Source organism: Pyrus communis, chromosome 17 (assembly GCF_963583255.1).
Source record: "Pyrus communis chromosome 17, drPyrComm1.1, whole genome shotgun sequence".
Classification (NCBI taxonomy): Eukaryota; Viridiplantae; Streptophyta; class Magnoliopsida; order Rosales; family Rosaceae; genus Pyrus; species Pyrus communis.
This window is the reverse complement of record NC_084819.1, coordinates 6,727,165-6,746,371: the sequence shown is the minus strand read 5'-3', so window position 1 is coordinate 6,746,371 and position 19,207 is coordinate 6,727,165. Positions and strand designations below refer to the sequence as shown.

At 39.6% G+C, this 19,207-nt stretch overlaps 2 protein-coding genes across 2 annotated transcripts; both read right to left on the bottom strand.

Annotated features, from left to right (window-relative positions):
* Positions 1–324: 324 nt before the first annotated feature.
* Positions 325–3,789, bottom strand: LOC137721949 (uncharacterized). Its single transcript, XM_068460964.1, has 6 exons — positions 3,595–3,789; positions 2,871–2,986; positions 2,646–2,723; positions 1,378–1,459; positions 686–829; positions 325–611 (listed from the first exon to the last, which is right to left on the bottom strand). Exons 1-5 carry the CDS (start codon positions 3,787–3,789, stop codon positions 725–727), a joined length of 576 nt encoding a protein of 191 aa, XP_068317065.1. The 3' UTR covers positions 325–611; positions 686–724.
* Positions 3,790–5,538: 1,749 nt separating this feature from the next.
* Positions 5,539–9,590, bottom strand: LOC137722984 (probable sodium/metabolite cotransporter BASS5, chloroplastic). The gene is made up of 9 exons (XM_068462126.1): positions 9,072–9,590; positions 8,692–8,909; positions 8,527–8,597; positions 7,379–7,509; positions 6,918–7,111; positions 6,596–6,848; positions 6,258–6,511; positions 6,095–6,177; positions 5,539–5,945 (listed from the first exon to the last, which is right to left on the bottom strand). The coding sequence occupies exons 1-9, from the start codon at positions 9,095–9,097 to the stop codon at positions 5,877–5,879; spliced, it is 1,299 nt and encodes a 432-aa protein (XP_068318227.1). The 5' UTR covers positions 9,098–9,590; the 3' UTR covers positions 5,539–5,876.
* Between the last annotated feature and the right edge of the window lie 9,617 nt (positions 9,591–19,207).

Sequence of the window (19,207 nt, the reverse complement as noted above, 5' to 3'; positions counted from 1 at the left end):
AAATTCCCATTGTTTATGATGAGAAAATGAGCATACAAGCTGAAAAATGATAAAATTTTCGCATAGGTTCGGACTAAATAAACACTGTCATAACTTGCATTGCCTCCAGAGTGAATTTGAATAAGATTAGCATGAGGTTCAATTAGTGATGAGAATACTGGCATTGTCTTTATGGAGCTATCTACAGCGGGATTACGAAGCGGTTCAACTAGTGTAAATAACATTAAAAAGCTTCAAAAAAGTTCAGCTTTCTCAGTTTTGGATCATATTGGTCAAAGAAATCACAGGTAGACAAGCGAAGCATAAAGGAAACAGAACAACGAATAAAATTCTATGCATAAAATACGCAAAGATTATATTAATTCACTAATTCAGGTGCAAGCAACGCAATGGCTATTGTACAACGAAGTTTGCAGTAAATTCACATGGTTGAAAAACTCACAAATCAGGAAAAGGATATAGACCATCAAACCAATTTGAAGAACTAAAGCTATCATTCGAAACATGGGGGCATCTGACCGTCGGAGTCCTTTCAACACTTTGAGTGAAAGCTTCCAAATGACAATCTACCATCGCTTAAGTGAAGCTTTGGTAATTCTGCATCCAGATACCTGCACACACATAAAGATCAATACCTTCTTTCTTAACATGTCAACTTCACTGGTCTGACAAGGAGATATATTACCTTGTAGGAATGAGATTTTTGTTTCCACATATACAAATTTCAAAGATTCTTGGAGCGTTCGGATGATCTGTAAATACGATATGCAGCAATACACATTGTGGCATTGCCTATAACTGTCAGAGCTGCTTGAAGGGCCACCAACACCTACAACTCATTGAGGAGGAACAAAGTCACTGTAGATATTTTGTCTCAAAACTCAGTTCCTGTTGTAATTGAAGGGACAAATTCATAAGAATCTAGTGACTGATTGTTGCAATTTACAATCATGATCAAAAAATTGTTACCATTTCATTTTCCTGCCTCTTAAAATGTCCAATTTAAAAAGAAAAAAAAAAAAAAGACATTGAAAAATTTCGGATTGCCTAGTATTCCACCAATTAGTAAACCAAGATTCCAGACTTTTATTAAATGAGAGAGAGATCCACCAAGGCAAAAATACTATAGATGCAAGATATAGAAGGCAAATTAATACTTTCTTTTTTGCCATTTTTTCGTCTGTGAATTTTAAAATTTTTAATGAACGCACCTCATTCGTCGACTCTATATGATACTAATATTTCTATCAAGCATAAGTTCTATTACAAGTCATCGATGTATTTCCGGATTTTTTTGTGATTCAGTACAGCGGTTTGTCCTTGAATTTAGAAAGAATATAGAATAAGAAAGAGCCCTCTTCAGGCCACCCTTCTTACCTCAAGAGACTCGGAGTTATAAAAGAAATGCCATGTGCATGCACATAGTGCTCCACCAAGCAGGGGAACGTACACCATTAAACTAAAAGTTAAACTGAGGCAGTAGACATTTGAATAGATGTAAAACACCAAAGCAAGCTCTATATAAAGCTCCTCAACCAGCCAGCCCCCAACCCCCAGTTTCTTTCTTAAGGGATATATAGTAACTTGGAAATTAAACTTTTAACTTAAGACTAAATATGATATCAACACCATGTTGAAAGCCAAGTTCTAAAATACGAGACCTAGTCCGTTTGAATTGTAAAGTTGGTTAATCAGACATGAGGCTGCCAACTTAAGTCGTAACTTGTGAGCTTGTTTGTTAGTGCCCTTATATTCTAACTTCCAAGTAACTTAACAAAATAAGAAATTCAAAAACGATATTTATTCAAGTTAGATGAGCATTAAGGAGATTTTTTTTTTTTTTTTTTTTTCCAGGAAAACAATGGTTAGCACAGAAGTACCATGGTAACAGAAATCTACCATTCCGTAGTACAGTTTTTGACCTTATCGTCAACTCATGGATATGCCATCACGAAGATATATTAGAGACATTTACCCAGTATTGGTAACCATACAAGTGAAGCACAAAGGAAAAATCAATAAAATTATCTGGAAAACTGATGACCCATAAAGTTCAAATCTTGCTTGCTGGCTCATGATAATACCAATACATGTGCTATGCTCTGAAAAAGTGGAAGCCCTGTGCTTTTGCTTATCTCCTCAGTAGAGTGTGTAGTGTAAAGACGAGGACGGGTCAGCTGAGCATATGTGTTTACGTTGCTTCTTCACTTGGAAATTTTTTAGTAGATTGTTCCTAACGTTGGGTATAAACTGTTACTTCTTGCTGAGTTTGTGGAGATTTGGGAAAATAAGATGGTTTCCTCTCCTTGGTATTCTGCAATTCGGGCCTCTATTCAGATTGTGGGGTTGGAGTGGAATAGTAGGATATTCGACAATATGCAGAGATATTCATCTCCCCGCTTATGTTTGAAAAAAATTGGTTATTTGATGCGAGTAGTATGATTTTCAGCCGAAAAACTACTGGAAACGAAGGGGCAACAATCTCTTAAAAGTACGTTAATGGAGTAATAAGTTCCACATTATTCATGATAACTAAGTTTAACAGACACAAAATCTGATCCTTGGTTTAATCAATGATCACGAAACCAACCAATTTCAAACCGAAATTCATCGCGAGAATTTGAAAGACTGGAATATAAACTCACCATCCCCACGACAGCCCTTTCCAAGATTCGAACCCGGACTTCTCCCCGTACTGCCACACCAACGCCATTGCTGTTATCCTTGCAACCAAACAAACCAAATTCAAATTACCAAAGCAACAAACCACTAGTGTGAAATATCAACCAAAATTAACAAGAAAATGCAAACATTAAAACAAATTCACAAAACCCCATTTGCAAAAGTAGAACAAAATGAGTCTCTCTCACCATTCGACGACGCTGGACACGTGAATGGCCCAGGTGGGCAACGAGAGGGCATTGGAGGGTTCATTCAAGGGCAGCAGCTCAGAAGCTGAGGCGGGTTGGACGAGGGTCAGGGTCTGTTAGGAACCACACCGGTACCGGAGAATCGACCAGAACCAGTAGCTATGAAAGCAAGGAGGGCGAAAGGATAGAGAGAGAACCAAAGAGGATATTCTATTGATTTGTTAAAGTCTGTTTCTTACAATGAAATTCGGAGGCATGTATTGTACACCCCTCGTGCTTACAATTGCCCCACATTTACTGAAACCTTCTACTAATTATAAGCTCATTACAATCAAACCCCATACTTTTAACTCCCTACAATTATACCCTTAACTACCTTACACTTTAGTCCTTACTACTATTAGCTGACTTCTTACTGTGACTAAGGCAATCACAACTGGGTCATAACAATACCTCCCCCTTAAAGAACCTTGTCCACAAGGTTTTAGAGAGGGAATGAAGGGTATTTAGCTTTGAACTCATCAAAATCCTCCCAAGTAGCCTCCGGTTCTCCTTGCTCTTGCCATTGTACTAGTAATTGAACTCCTGCAACGTCTCCTTTCTTATAGATTCTCCTTGCCAACACTGCAACAGGTGTATTCTCTACCAATCCATCTTCAACAAGCTGTGGTAAAACAGTATGTGGTGTCACTTTAGTTCCCAGTTGTTTCTTCAATTGACTCACCTGAAACACAGGGTGAATTTTTGTGCTTGATGGCAGGTTCAATTTATAGGCCACATTCCCAGCCTTCTCACATATCTCATAAGGTCCATAGTATCGTGGTTGAAGCTTATGGTAGCTGTGAGGAGATAGGGTCTGCAACTGATAAGGAACCAATTTTAGATACACAGAATCCCCAACTTCAAATTGCCTCTCCATTCTCTTCTTGTCATGTTGCATCTTCATGCGATTCTAGGCCATTTCCAGGTTGTTTTTCAACATAGATAACACCTTATCCTTTTCCAATAAACCTTGTTCCACAGCTTCCACCCTTGCAGTACCAAATTCATATGGTATAATTTGAGGAGGAGGGTAGCCATATACGAGTTCGAAAGGTGTGAATTTGGCAGATGAGTGGTAGGAGGTGTTGAAACACCACTTAGCCCAAGGGAGCCATTGAACCCACTTCTTTGGTTGACCCCCCACAAAACACCTTAAATAGGTCTCGAGACACATGTTCATCACCATCAGTTTAAGGATGGTAACCAGAGCTCATACACAGTTTTGATCCTTGTAATTTGAACAATTCTCGCCAAAGGGCACTGACAAAAATAAGATCCCTATCACTGACCACTGAGCTTGGCATGCCATGTAGTTTCAGCACATTGTCAATAAAGGCATGTGCTACTGTAATTGCAGTGTAGGGGTGGGACATCGCTATGAAGTGAGCACTCTTAGACAACCTGTCGACTACCACTAATATCACGGACTTCCCTTTGCATAAAGGCAGCCCCACTGTGAAATCCATGTTGATATCTGTCCAAACTCTTTGGGGAATTCGCAAGGGTTGTAACAACCCTGGTGGAGCAATGGTTTCCACCTTGTTTTGTTGGCACACCTGACATTTTGCCACATAATTCTTGAGGTCCCTTTTCATTCCTTGCCAATAGAAGCCTCTCTTGACCCTTTGGTATGTCTTGAGTACCCCTTGGTGGCCAGCAGAAGGAGTACAATGGTACTCTTCTAAAATTTTCTTTTTCCACTCACAGTGAGGGCTCAACACCACTCTTTTCTTGTAGAGCAAGAACCCATTGTCAAGAGTATACTTCCCTAAAGAGGAGTCACTTGTGTCATTTATCGCAAAGTCAGCAACTTCTTTTTTCTTTGCTATGATCCACTCATCTTGTTCATTATTCCTTCTTAATTTATCGCAGAGAAGCAAGTTAGGTGTTCAATCGGTTAAAGCCTTATAATGGAGTGTTGGAATTAAGGGTTAAACCTCTATTTTAATTGTTAATCTCTAGCTTTTGTATGGTTATTATCGATCAAGGGTTGAGATTAAGTCTAGCTTCTTTAGGCTCAAATGTGAGCATGTGGCAGTGTCTCATAGGGCACAGCTAATTGAATGGTTGAGATGAGTTCATATACTCTCTCTTATATGTATAAGCCTAAAGGCTCTTTTTGGACAGTTGTGAATGAATGAAAGCACTACACACCGAAAGCATGTGTGTAGATTTTAGCCTGAATATCCTCTGAGACCATTCTCTCTTTCATCACTCTAAAACCCTTCTGTAAATCAGTCCACTATAATCCAATTTGTGTGGTTGATAATTAGAATTTGACCTCGACTCACCTGTTGATGCATCCTTTGGCTGTTCTTGCATGCATGCCAAAAGACGTTGCGCTATTTGCTGCCAACGATTGGAAGCTTGGTCATTTGAAAGGGGGCAAGCAGAGAGAGAGAGAGTTCAAGGTTGATGTATCCTTAGTCCCTTTCTAAACATTTATATACAAGTGCTCATAACAAAGTCACTATTTTACCATTGAATCATTGACCACAAAAAACACGGATAATAAATCAGTCAATAACACTCAGAGAGAGAGAGAGAGAGAGAGAGAGAGAGAGAGAGAGAGAGAGAGAGAGAGAGAGAGAGAGAGAGAGAGAGAGAGAGAGAGAGAGAGAGAGAGAGAGAGAGAGTGATTTTCTTCAAAATGTGGAAACTCATAATTTTTACATTAGGAATAATATACAAAACGAGTTGATACAAATTTTAGCGCTTCGGAGAGGGATGGGCTGGTGTAGCTCAACTAGTTAAGAGCATTTACTTCTAGATCAACAGTCCTAAGTTCAATTTATTCCGTACCCCACTATCGTTTGTATAAAATGAAAAACTTTAACAGTACAAAATCAACGAAACTACAGTCATATAGTTCTCCATACGGTTCGATATATAAAAAGAAAGCTCCCCAAATGGAAGCCCTCAAGAATCACAGAGCCAACTTCCGACAATTTGAGACGGGCTTTGTCATTGTTCTTCTTTCTTTTTGGCCCAAACCATGACAAGGGAGAAGCCCATCAAAGACATGATCACAGTCTGCAGACCAAAGTACAATAGTGAATATCTTAATCTTAATGCAGAAGTTAGTGCTCAAAGAACCTTTCCGCTTGTAGAAGTTTGTGACATGATTTGAATTGGTGTAAAAAGAAAACAAAATTGGTAAATAAGTCAAGATATCGACTCACAGAGATTGCCGGAGGCACTCCAACGAGCGGATCTTGGAAAAATCTATTTGCAAGGGCCAAGGCCAGAAGGCTGCTTTGCATTCCTGCAAAAGCAAATGATTAATTAGTGTCGGAAATTCCTAAAATTTATGGACCGACAAGTGATAAGAGACAAAGGTGGAACCTGTCTCATAAGATAGTGTTCTTTGTAGAGCTTTAACATCAGGTGCCGTATGAAAGACCACGCCAGTAAGAAAATAGCCGGCTACGAAAGCCGTCAAATGAAATGCTATAACGAGCAACAAAACAGTTAGTCCAAAAGGAGACATAACAGACTCAATGTTAATGGCAAGTGGTGCTCCAACACAGCAAGCTGTCACAAATACAGAGAGCGGAGGCAAAAATGGCCGAATAGCACCACATATTCGGGGAAGGAACCTGAAGGTGCAATTATATAAGACAAGTCAGAATCTCTCCAAATAAACTATGTTAAAGGAATATTATCCAGCGTTGGTGTCTCACCGATTCAAAAGCAAGCCTGCAGCAACTGGAGTGACTACAATCTGCATAATGCTGGACACCATTCCCCTTACGTCAACAGGCAGTCTCTTTCCAATAAGCAACAACGATAAGAGTGGTGTGATAAATACAGCAGAAGCAGTAGATAATGACGTCATGACGATGCTTAGAGGGGCCATGGTAGGGTCCGTCAGAAAAGTAGCATAGTTTGAGAGCTGGGCGCCACTAACACAAGATACTAACATAATCCCAGCACCTGATCACATACACCAGTCAGCACATTCATTCTAGTGTTTTGACAGGGAGGCATGGTGAATATTCTTACCTACTGGAGTTGGAAGACCAAATATTGCTACTGCGATAGTGCCAAAAACATATCCAAGAATCGGCTTGACAAGAAATTGGCCAGTATAACCAGCTAAAATAGCTGCCGGTCTTTTGAAAGCTTCGAGGAAATCCTTTTCGCTGGAATTAACCCCAACTGCAAACATCAAAAACCCTAATGCAGGTGCGTAGTACCTGGACCGTAGAAAAAGGTTTATATAAGGAAAAAAAATTGGAAAATAGAATCCACTTCTCTATCCCTATCTTTGAGTCTCTAGGAAAATAGTATAAATTCTTCATATGTATTTCACTTAACAGCCACATTCATCCAAACTCCATGTTTAAGCACAGCGGTTCAACAGTCAATTAATCTTCCTTGAAAGGAGTTCAGTTTGTCTAACCAATTCATCTAAACAAGGTTTAATGTTGACCAACTAATTCATCTAAACAAAGTTCAAGAACCTGTTGGTAAACCATGTGAAAGAAGGTGGAAAGACGAGAGCCAACAGCGTGCTAGCAAGGGTTACGTGTGGCAGAAAAGAATTTGATTTCTTCAGGACCTCCAGGAAAGAAACCTTAGTCTGTTGAGGGATCTGAAACAAGACATAAAATAACTACAATCAATATGACCCGAATTACTTTGCAAATGCCTTGTGTAGATGAACAGAAATTAATGAGGTATGTAAATGAAAGACGCCAAGTCGAAGTTTGGGTTGGTCTAAGTTTTCCCACAAGTCATGTCTCTCTTTACATTTATTTCAGAGTGCTTCTGTTGACACCCATCCTGCTCATCACACCCACATATTTTAATACCTATTTTACCTTCATTTACTATTTTTTATATAAAAATAATTTGTCATCTTCCCTTCTCTTTCCTTCCCTTCCCTTCTCTCCTGCCGTCACCCTTTCTCCCTTCCCAGCCAATCAAGCGCACATTGGCGTGGCACCATGGCCAGTCATGATCGACCCATGTGTTTTTTTTTTTTTTTTTAACAAACGATATTATCTACATTAAATGGAAAAGGGTCGGTTAAACCTCACAATAGACTAGCAATAATGTGATCGCTTTTGGTAAAAATCGAACCTAAAACCACTACTAAACTATAGTACAAAGTGGTAAGAACAAGCCCCGGGTTTGGTGCTCCAACAAAATGCATTGCAGTCGTTACAAAATTTAAGTTGATATTTGAGCTCAATTAAAGTTGAATTTTCTAGCATTAAAATAATAATTAATCTTCTAGCCTTAAAAAAATGATTAATTTTCTAGCCTTTAAAATATGATTAATTTTCTATCAGTAGTACAAGACATACGTGTTTACATCATCCTAATCATAATAAACGGATTTCGATCCTCTCCTGAGCCCAGGAGAGGATCCTTCTGACCAAAGATTTGAGTCGTTAGATGAAAATCTAACGGTTATAATTATTATAATTTTAAAAGAATTTTTCTGTTTGTAATCGTTGAATTTTCATCCAACGGTTCAAGTCATTTAGTCAGGAGGATCCTCTCCTTGGGCTCAGGAGAGGATCCAAGTCCATAATAAACTCGATGTGAGATCACAAAGATATTTGGGGAAAATAATGAAACAAGGGAACAGGGAGAGAGGCACCTGCTGTGGTTCGGATGCATAATTTTGACCCGAACCCGAATCCAACGAAGCCGGGAGCTTCTGCGATCGCACTGTACTCAACAAACAAAACATGATAAACCCAAATGAAAATATTATATTTTTATTCAAATAAAAAGAGCAGAAAATGGCAAGACGGATACTAACAAGGAGAAATCGACCGGGAAGCAAGAGAGAAGCGTAGCGACGGCGAGATTGGGATACTGAAAGAGAGCTTAGGCAGCGGGATTTGAGGTGGATGGTGGATATTTAGACGACGCTGAATCTGCAAGTGGTGGCGGCGGTGGCGGTAGTGGTGGCGGCGGTGGCTGTAGTGGTGGTGGTGGTTATTAAGAGGAGCATGCAATTGCAAGACCATTTTTTGGCTGCAGAGAAGGGAGGGAGGAAGAGGGTGAAATACTATCCTAGAATTACAAAAACTCTAAACTTAGGTGGCTCTTCCCCAAATACTCAAACAACCGTAAAATTTCGTAGGGAGGGCCGGATTGTTCGATCTGGAAGGGCACTTGGCCTTCTAGGGAGCTTACCACAGCAACCCGGAGGAGAAAGACATCTCCGTCAATCGAACACGGCAGATCCGAAACCCGAAGAATCAGGCGGTGGAGGATTCGTGCAACCGAAATTCCGATTCCTGGCGAAGGAATCCGATGCGATCCAAATCTCAATGCCCCATTAAACCCTGCAAGTAGCTCAAGAATGGCTATGGAAGAAGAGGAAGGAGGAGGAGGCAGAACTCATCTTTTAACAAACCACAAAACAAGTGCTCTTATACACCAAGAGTGACTACTGCCAGCTGGTACTCATAACAGACACTAGTAAAAAGCAGGAATTAATCCTAATAATCCCAATATTAAAACCCCGAGTAGTGATTAAGCTAATCACTCAATATATACTACATATCAGAACCGGCGGTTTTGGAGTCGGGGAAGGGTAAATCGGGCGGGTTGATGGAATCGGTGGCTGAGTCAAGGGGACGAAGTCCCTGTTGTATCCTGGAAGGTCTCCAATTGAAAAAAATTAAGCAGGGAAGAATGGCAAACAACCGTGGAACTGTGAAAAAAATTGACAAAATTTTTGCCAAACAAAATAAAATAAAGACAAGTGGACCCGTTTCGAACTTATCGGGTTAGGTCCGCCTCAATCTTTTAAAGGGTAAATTACATTTTATCATATCAAGTATGGTATCTATTACAATCTTATACAACATCTTCAAAACATTTCATTTGCATATCTCATCTACTATTTTATTTCAATATAGTACCTCCATTACATTTTCTATTCATTGATCTATTAAGAGCTGACGTGGTTGCCACAGTTGTGCCACATGGCTGCCAAATTTGTACTATGTGGCAAAAAATCAATTTTTTATTCATTTAAAAATAATTAATTATAAAAAATTTTAAGAAAAAAAAAAAAACCCATCCTAAAACCCATCTTCTTCCTTGACCCCACCCCTTTCCCTACAACCTAAACCCCCCATCCCACCCCCCCCTCCCACCCCACCGAAAACCCCCGCATCATCTTCGTCCAGCTCACAAAACCTCATCAACACAATCCAAGGCGGAGAAGAAGAATCGAAATGTGCGTTTTGCCTTATCGGTCAGCTATCAATGGGGGCGATGAACTTCAAGTACATGATCCTCGGCGGTGAAATCTTAGCTGTAAGTTTCTCAGCGATTGATTCTTGTTTGTTTGATCAATTTTTGTTAATTTCGTGCTTCCTCTAAGAATTCACCGCAAAATATGAATTTTTCAATATTTTTTGAAGTTTTATGTCGATCCTGATGAGGTTTTACGTAGTTTTGGCTTTGAATTTTGAAGTATATACATAGATCTAGTGTAATTATTTGAAATTCTTTTTATGCTTTTTGAAATTTTGAGTACTTGATGTTCTTGAAGTCAATTCAATTCTGTTGAAATTTTGAGTACTTGATACACTTAATGTTCTTGGGGTTGGGGTTGGGGTTAGGGGGGTGGTGGCGGGTTGCGGCTTGCGGGGGAGGTGGGGCTGGGGTGGGATGGGGGGTTTAGGTTGCAGAGAATGAGGAGGGGGAGGGGAAGAAGATGGGTTTTGGGCTGGGGTTTTTATTTTTTTATTTTTTTATTTTGTAAATAACTTTTTTTTAATTAATTATTTTTAAATGAAAAAAAAAAAATTTGCCACGTGGCACAAATTTGGCAGCCACGTGGCACAATTGTGGTAGCCATGTCAACTTATAACAGATCAATGGATGTAAAATGTAACGGAGGTACTATATTGAAATAAAATAGTATGTGAGGTATGAAAGTGAAATGTTTTGAAGATGTTGTATGGCATTGTAATAGACCCCAAACCTGAGGTGGTAAAGTGTAATTTACCCTTTTATAAAATATAGGACGTGTACTGCACCATTTCATTTTCAAACGGGTCCAATCCAGACCATCTAAATTGGGTCGGGCCCGTGCCCACCCCTACTTCATGGGCTAAGTTGGATTGGATGAGTCTCTATTTGGTATTGCTTTTTTTTTTTGTCGCAAAAAACTGCTTCACTTTAAAGTTAAGCAATAAAAAAGAGTTTGGCAAAGTTAAAACATCACTTATTTTAAAAGCAATGGTCTTCAAACATCATCTTTCAAAAACAATGACACGCCCTAATCCCGATATCCCCAAATACCAGGATAGGCACGTGCTGGCCGACACCCAAGGGTGACGAAGCCATTTTAAACATGCATACAATTAAGAATACATAATTAGAACGAATTAAACCAAAGCAGAATCATGTTCAGAGCATACAACTAACGAAGAATAATGTGAAAAAAAAAAAATATTATAGAAAGGTACAAACCGAGAAATGGGCCTTACATAGAGGAGACTCGAAGGTGCCTAAGCAAGAGTGCCCTCACGCCGGGATTGTGTGCCTCGACTCTAGCTCCTTAAAGAGAACAAAACAGAAAAGGTGAGTGGACCAAAGTTTATACTAATAATATTAATAATAAGAAAACCATTTCCTTTATGAACATACTAACCCCCTGTTTTGAAAACACATATAATACTACATAGTAGATTTTCTGAAAACTCTAGCATGCAATGGAAAAGGTTTGTCAAACATGTACGTGTAAAACAATGCTCGATGATGATGTTATCGCCGCCCTAAGGCAAATCCGTAAATCTCGATAACTCTGTACTCACTAGGGGTATCATAGTGGCCCAAAGGCATAACCATCACCAAAGGTGAAGCTGTACGACATTGGGTTATGCCAGTGAAGAAACCATGGTCCATCACCTGAAGGTGAAGCTGTACGACTTTGGTTTACGCCAGAGAATAGGATATAACATAAATATATATATATATATATATGTATGTGCAGTGGGTCCATCACCCAAAGGTGAAGCTGTATAACTCTGGGTTACGCCAGTGAAGAAATGGGGGATCCATCACCCAAAGGTGAAGTTGTACGACTCCGAGGTACGCTGGAGAATAAACATATACATATAACATATCACAACGACACTAGCCTTGGGCTAGTGAAGCTAGGGCTATGTCATCAATATCATCAACTGTGTCCTATGGCCATAGACGTTTACATACTCGATTGTGTGTATGTGCTGTATGATAACCCGTTAGATAAGCACCAAAAACATATCTCAAAACCTGATATCAAACCGGAGCTCAAAATCTCAAAGCCTAAACTCATAAATCCATAATAAATCATATTCAAATGCCATAGAATTCCATATGCGAGAATCCAATAATTTATATCCTTTAGTAAAACATAATTTTGATAAATCATAATATTTCTTAAAAGCAATTTAAATAAATCAAAAGTATGGAAATCTGTAAAAAAACATAATATAAAATATATTCAATGCATGAAATATGTAATGCATGCAAGCCTCATATTTTATAAAAACATACAAATTTAGAAGGGGTCCACTCACAGATATTTTGTTTCGCAAAAGCCGCTTGAGCTAGGGAGGATGGAGTCACTTCCCACCGATGCACCTAAACACACATAGGGACAATTTAGTAAAACTAAACTAAAATGATGGAATTTGGGAAAACGAACAGAAAATTCGGATTCGACATGTTGAAAAACCTGAAGAGGGACCTCGGGTTGCTCCACGCGTTGCCACAAGGTGGCGGCTCAGAAGGCCACACGCCACTGCATGCGTCGCCACGCGCCGAGTTGAGTCGCTGACACCACATGTGGTCGCCGCAGTACCTCCGCGAAGGCACTTGTGCTCCACACGTCGGCCATGGCAGTCCTGCACGCGTGTCCATGCATCGACCATAGAACCTGGGTTTAGCTCGGGTTAGGTCAGATCTGGGCTAGGGTAAATGGGTTGGGCCTGGGTTACTGGGTAAATGGGCTAGGGTTAATGGGTTAGGCCAATTACATGGCCCCTGTAATACCCTGAAAATTTAAATATATGAATATGTGCAGAAAAATAAAAAATTATCAATTTATGGTTATGAAAAAATTGAATTGAGAAATTTTAAAGTTTTGTTTTGAGAATTTATATTAATTTATTTGAAATTAGATTTTAATTAAACTAGTTACGAAGTTTGAAGTTTGGAAATTAATTATTTAAAATCCGTAAATCTTCGGTTATCACTCTTAATGTTTTTGAATTGAGCTCGACACCACGAGCGCGTAGGCGAAGACCATTCATGAATCGAGACGAGAAAGGAGAAGTTATGGACGTTATAAGTTTTTTAAATAAAATAGGAATTTAATATTTTAGGAAGGAAGAAAATGAGAGAAGAAAGAAGAAAAAAAACACTGTAGAAGTTGCTAGATGGCAGCAAGGGAGATGTGATAGCCCGTCCCGAATTATTTTTTATCGACAGTGTGAAATGTCTATTTTGCCCTTGGACGTTGAGATGTGGTGTGTGTGACATGCTTTTAGAGGTGGACCAATATGTTAAGTCCTAATTGTCTGGACCCAATTAGAACTAAATTTTTCCTAGTTTGTGGTTGGTTGTTTTGTTGCCAACTAGGACCACATACACTTATACATACCCATACCCTTGCCCGTTGACCTTTCTCTCTCCTCTCTATCTCTCGGTTTTCATCCATTATCCGTACAATTGTACGGTCAATTCGTGAACCAATCAATTCAGGCACGAACCAAGGTTTTGGAAGCCATCTTCGTGTTCCTTGTGAGCTTAGGAACACATCCATACCATTTTTAGAACGTGAGTCTTTCGAAAACCCGAGAACCCATCAATCCCATATTGTGAGCATTGTTCATGTGATCATGATCGTGGAAATTTTAGTGAGCTTTAAGGTTCTAGGAAGCTTTAGGACATCTTCACGAAGCTCGGGGAGTAATTTAGAAGTGTTTTGGACATCGGGAAGCTTAGTTTGACGAGTTTCAAATTTTGGCCAAATTATCGTGGGCTTTTCCAGTGAGATCTCATTGGATTTAAGTCCTAAAAGTGGTAAGGTTTTGTTGTACTCGTGGTAAGCTTCATTTTGGTACAAATTTCATGGATTTTGGTTAAGAAATGAGAAAGATATGAAGTTTTAAAGTTTTTCTAGAAACCAGTGAAAATTCGAGTTTCAGACAATGGCGACCGACGAGGCTTGCCGAAGAAGGAGACGAATATTCCGTCAAAGTTGATGGAATATTCTAACGGCGTCAGGGAACGCCATTAACTTCTGTTAAGGTTTTAACAGAATATTCCAAACGGCAGTTAAGTTTCCGTCAGGGTTGGCTGCGCATGGAGGCACGTCTGGCCGTGCCTTGGCCGGCGTGTAGGTGGTCGAAATTTTTTTTCTAAAAATATGGGGATGTTCATGAGGTTGAGTAGATCGCGTTGGTATATTCAAACACCCCATTTAAGCATTATATGAGAAGTTATTAGCTAGTTTTGGTTATATGCTTGAAATAACGTTTATATACTTGTTTCGCATATAGGTGAGACCTATCCTCAGGACGAGTGCAGTCAATCGAGGCTTGGGGGCTACGACCCATCGACATATCAGTGAGTGGGCTTTTGGTTTTCCGTATATACCTATATACTTGAGATTTTTCCCAGAAAATGAATTTGAATGATTATACGTTTTGAAATGCCATGCAAAGTATCTGCCTATTTTATTTATGCAATAGTAGTTGCATATATTTATGATTAGTGATGCGGACGCACAGGTAAGTTCATAAATTAAAGATCTGAGATTGCTTTAGTTATGCGAGATATGATGTGATGCATTGAGAGCTCATAAACCTGCAACCTGGTGTTAGTGCTCCTGCCCAGAGTTAGGGCATAGTCCTTCACGTGATGTTCATCTCCCGCACTATATGCTTACCTTGGATCCAAGTTAGGTCACACGCTTGTCGTATAGACCATTATAGGTGGTTCTGACTCGTAAGTGACCCGCGATCATTCGCACAGTCTTCACGTGATCGTAGCACTAGAGCATATTTATTTTACACCTAGTCTTGTTGTACATACCACTTTAGGTGGTTCCGACTCGTGTTCAGGATTTGATATGATTGAGATTGGTTATGAGCTATAGACTCAGTCGTGCAGGTCACGTTAGGTGGATCCGGCTGATATGATATCTGGCATTGATATATTTTAACTGGATTACTTATGGCATTTCATTGTGATACTTTGGCATGGTATATTTCTATGGATTTTCATCCTAAGCATGATTTTTGATATAGCATATATTATATTTTATGGGAAATTATACAGGTTTTACAGCGAGGGGTTAGAACTTGCCTACAACAACAACTTTCATTCAAGTATTGCAGTTTGGTAATGCTGGGCATAAGCAGTTGGATTTAATGGAATTTGCCTACAACAACAACTTTCATTCAAGTATTGTTATGTCACCATTTGAGGCCATTTATGGCAAATCTTGTCGTACACCTTTATGTTGGTCAGAGGTTGGCGAATGAGTGTTGGTGGGCCCTGAGATTGTGGATGAGACTACTCAGAATATTCAGGTAATTAAATCTAACCTGAAAGCGGCTCAGGATCGACAAAAGAGTTTAGCAGGCACGCATGCCACTAACCTGGTGTATAATGTAGGTGATTGGGTGTTTCTGAAGTTATCACCGTGGAGAGGTGTTGTATGGTTTGGAAAGAAAGGCAAGCTAAGTCCTAGGTACATTGGACCGTATGTGATCACTAAGAGACTTTAATTACCTCCAGAGTTGTCCAAAGTGCATGATGTTTTCCATGTTTCCATGCTTCGTCATTACATCTCAGATCCATCGCACGTGATACATCCTCAACCATTGGAAATTAATCCAGACTTGTCTTATGATAAGGAGCCAGTGACTATTTTGGATTGGAAAGATAAGGTTCTAAGAAATAAAACCGTGCGCCTGGTGAAGGTTTTGTGGAAAAATCACTCAATGGAAGAAACTACTTGGGAGACAGAGGACCGGATGAGACATATGTATCCAAGGTTGTTTTATGATTATTAGTGGATTGTATTTATTGTTTGAATTTCGAGGACGAAATTTTCTTAAAGGGGTAGGTTGTGATAGCTCGTCCTGAATTATGTTTTATCAACAGTGTGAAATGTCTATTTTCCCCTTGGACGTTCAAATGTGTTGTGTGTGACATGCTTTTAGAGGTGGATCAATATGTTAAGTCCTAATTGTTTGGACCCAATTAGAACTAAATTTACACACACCCATACCCTTACCCGTTGACCTTTCTCTCTCTTCCCTCTCTTGATTTTCATCTATTATCCGTACAATTGTACGGTCAACTCGTGAACCAATTAATTCAGGCACGGATCGAGGTTTTAGAAGCCATCTTCATGTTCCTTGTGAGCTTAGGAACACATTCATACCATTTTTAGAACGTGAATCCTTCGAAAACCCAAGAACCCAGAAATCCCAGATTGTGAACACTGTTCATGTGATCGTGGAATTTTTAGTGAGTTTTAAGCTTCTAGGAAGCTTTAGGATGTCTTCACGAAGCTCGGGAAGTAATTTTGAAGTGTTTTGGACGTCGGGAAGCTTAGTTTGACGAGTTCCAAATTTTGGCCGGATTATCATGGGTTTTTCCGACGAGATCTCGTTGGATTTAAGTCCTAAAAGTGGTAAGGTTTTGTTCTACTCGTGGTAAGCTTCATTTTGGTACAAATTTCATGGATTTTGGTTAAGAAATGAGGAAGATATGAAGTTTTAAAGTTTTTCCAGAAACCGACGAAAATTCGAGTTTCTGACGGCGGCGACTGATGAGGCTCGCCGAAGAAGGAGACGAATATTCCGTCAGAGTTGATGGAATATTCTAACGGCGTCAGGTAACGCCATTAACTTCTATTAAGGTTTTAACGAAATATTCCAAACGACAATTAAGTTTCTATCAGGGTTGGCCGCGCATGGGGGCGCGTTTGGCCGTGCCTTGGCCGGCGTGTGGCGGCACATGGGTGGTCGAAATTTTTTTCTAACAATATGGGGATGTTCATGAGGTTGAGTAGATCGAGTTGGTATATTCAAACATCCCATTTGAGCATTGTATGAAAAGTTAGTAGCTAGTTTTGGTTATATGCTTTAAATAACATTTATATAGTTGTTTCACATATAGGTGAGACCTATCCTCAGGACGAGCGCAGTCCATCGAGGCTTGGGGGCTACGACCCTTTGACATATCAGTGAGTGGGCTTTTGGTTTTCCATATATACCTATATACTTGAGATTTTTCCCAAAAAATGAATTTGAATGATTATACATTTTGAAATGCCATGCAAAGTATCTGCCTATTTTATTTATGCATTAGTAGTTGCATATATTTATGATTGGTGCTACGGACGCACAGGTAAGTGCCATGTAAGTTCATAAATTAAAGATATGAGATTGCTTTAGTTATGCAAGATATGATGTGATGCATTGAGAGCTCATAAACCTGCACCCTGGTGTTAGTGCTCCCGACCAGAGTTAGGTCATAGTCTTTCACGTAATGTTCACCTTCTGCACCATATGCTCACCTTGGATCCAAGTTTGGTGCACATGCTTGTCGTACAGACCATTATAGGTGGTTCCGACTCGTAAGTGACTCGCGATCATTCGCAAAGTCTTCACTTGATCGTAGCACTAGAGCATATTTATTTTACACCTAGTCTTGTCGTACATACCACTTTAGGTGGTTCCGACTCGTGTGCGGGATTTGATATGATTGAGATTGGTTATGAGCTATAAACTCAGTCGTGCAGGTCACATTAGGTGGATCTGGCTGATATGATATCTGGCATTGATATATTTTAACTGGATTACTTATGGCATTTCATTGTGATACTTTGGCATGGTATATTTCTATGGATTTTCATCCTGAGCATGATTTCTGGTATAGCATATATTATATTTTCTGGGAAATTATACAGGTTTTACGGCGAGGGGTTAGAACTTTTGAGAAATGAAATGATTTTGAAAAGCTTTGTTTTTACCTACTCACACTTTCTGTTTTGCGCCCTTCCAGGTTTTAGGTAGAAGTGTTTTGGTGGCTCACGGGGATTTCGACGGTGGTTCTAACAGAACATCACAAATGTAGGATCACCTTTGGGTGTTGTATAATTAGTACTTGTCCTGCCTGACTGCACTTAGGCTACTTATGCTCTGGTTGTGTATTTCACACTTAATCTCGCACTAGCACCTTATTTTAGCTAGTACTTTTAGTAGTTTGGTTTTTATTCACTCGTATTTCTTTATATCATTATTGCTTTCGCATTGTGCACATGGTTACATCACTCTTACATGACGGTCAGCATGCCCTGATTTAGATTGGGGTATGTCAGGAGAGGGAGGAAAGGAAAGTGCGGGAAAGAAAAAGGAGGGGGAGGCAACCAATTAGGAAGAGGGGAGAAATGAGGGAAAGCAGGGAGGAGACGGGTCACTTTCGACCCGTGAACCATCAATTTTGACCTAGCTGTATCTCCCTCATTCGACTTCCGTTTTGGGTGATTTTGGTGTCTATGGAAAGATCTCGACGAGCCCAACATCCTTGTGGTATTATATTTCTAAATTTCTAACTCAATTTTAAAATTTGAAGCCACAAAGTTCTGATTTGTTCTGCGAATTTCACCATTTACCAGTGATTCCGACAACGATTACCATCAATCCCCACCACCAATAAACTTCCCTCAACCCCAGGAGCAAGGCCCAAGGATTGGTTAGGGGAGTCGGAGCTATTTTGGAGTCAAATCAAGAACTCCCAAAATTAAGGGTTTCCGACAATTCGTGGGCAATTTGAGGTGTTTTCCGGCCGAATTGGACTTTGGCCCAGGCATAAAAGTTGTTTCCCTTGACTTGATCTACATTTTTGTAAATTTTGGGAATTTTTAGAAATAGTGAAATTTCCTAACGAATCAAGACAGCCGACCGCCACCTGCAGTGGTGCGTGGCCAGTGAGCCAATGTCGTCCTTTTAAGCTAATTTCAATATTCTGAATCTATATTTGATAGACATTTGGTGTGACTCCCTTGTTTGAACCTAGTTAGTGATTGTTAGTCACTTGAATGTTTTTTTGGAAATGAGTTAGGAAGTGAATGGTGAACTATGAAGGGCTTGATCCTGCTCAAGGGTACGTAGGCAGTCTAATAGGGGTTAGATGCAGCCCTAAATAATCGAGAATTAATCTTTTGTTGAGAAGTTGTTTTAATAGAAGAAATTTGGGGATTTAATTGATAATTTAATCGTATATTTTGATAATTAAAA

What these genes read in the sequence shown, in the direction of transcription:
- LOC137721949 (XM_068460964.1), bottom strand. Translation starts at nt 3,789, where the DNA reads ATGGAGAGGCAATTTGAAGTTGGGGATTCTGTGTATCTAAAATTGGTT. An exon ending in AAAGGGCTGTCGTGGGGATG is followed by an intron (nt 1,460 to 2,645) that starts GTGAGTTTATAT and finishes TTTAACTTTTAG; the next exon opens with TTTAATGGTGTACGTTCCCC. An exon ending in ATAACTCCGAGTCTCTTGAG is followed by an intron (nt 830 to 1,377) that starts GTAAGAAGGGTG and finishes AATGAGTTGTAG; the next exon opens with GTGTTGGTGGCCCTTCAAGC.
- LOC137722984 (XM_068462126.1), bottom strand. Translation starts at nt 9,097, where the DNA reads ATGTCTTTCTCCTCCGGGTTGCTGTG. An exon ending in TGGTCTTCCAACTCCAGTAG is followed by an intron (nt 6,849 to 6,917) that starts GTAAGAATATTC and finishes GTATGTGATCAG; the next exon opens with GTGCTGGGATTATGTTAGTA. An exon ending in GCAGGCTTGCTTTTGAATCG is followed by an intron (nt 6,512 to 6,595) that starts GTGAGACACCAA and finishes TTGCACCTTCAG; the next exon opens with GTTCCTTCCCCGAATATGTG.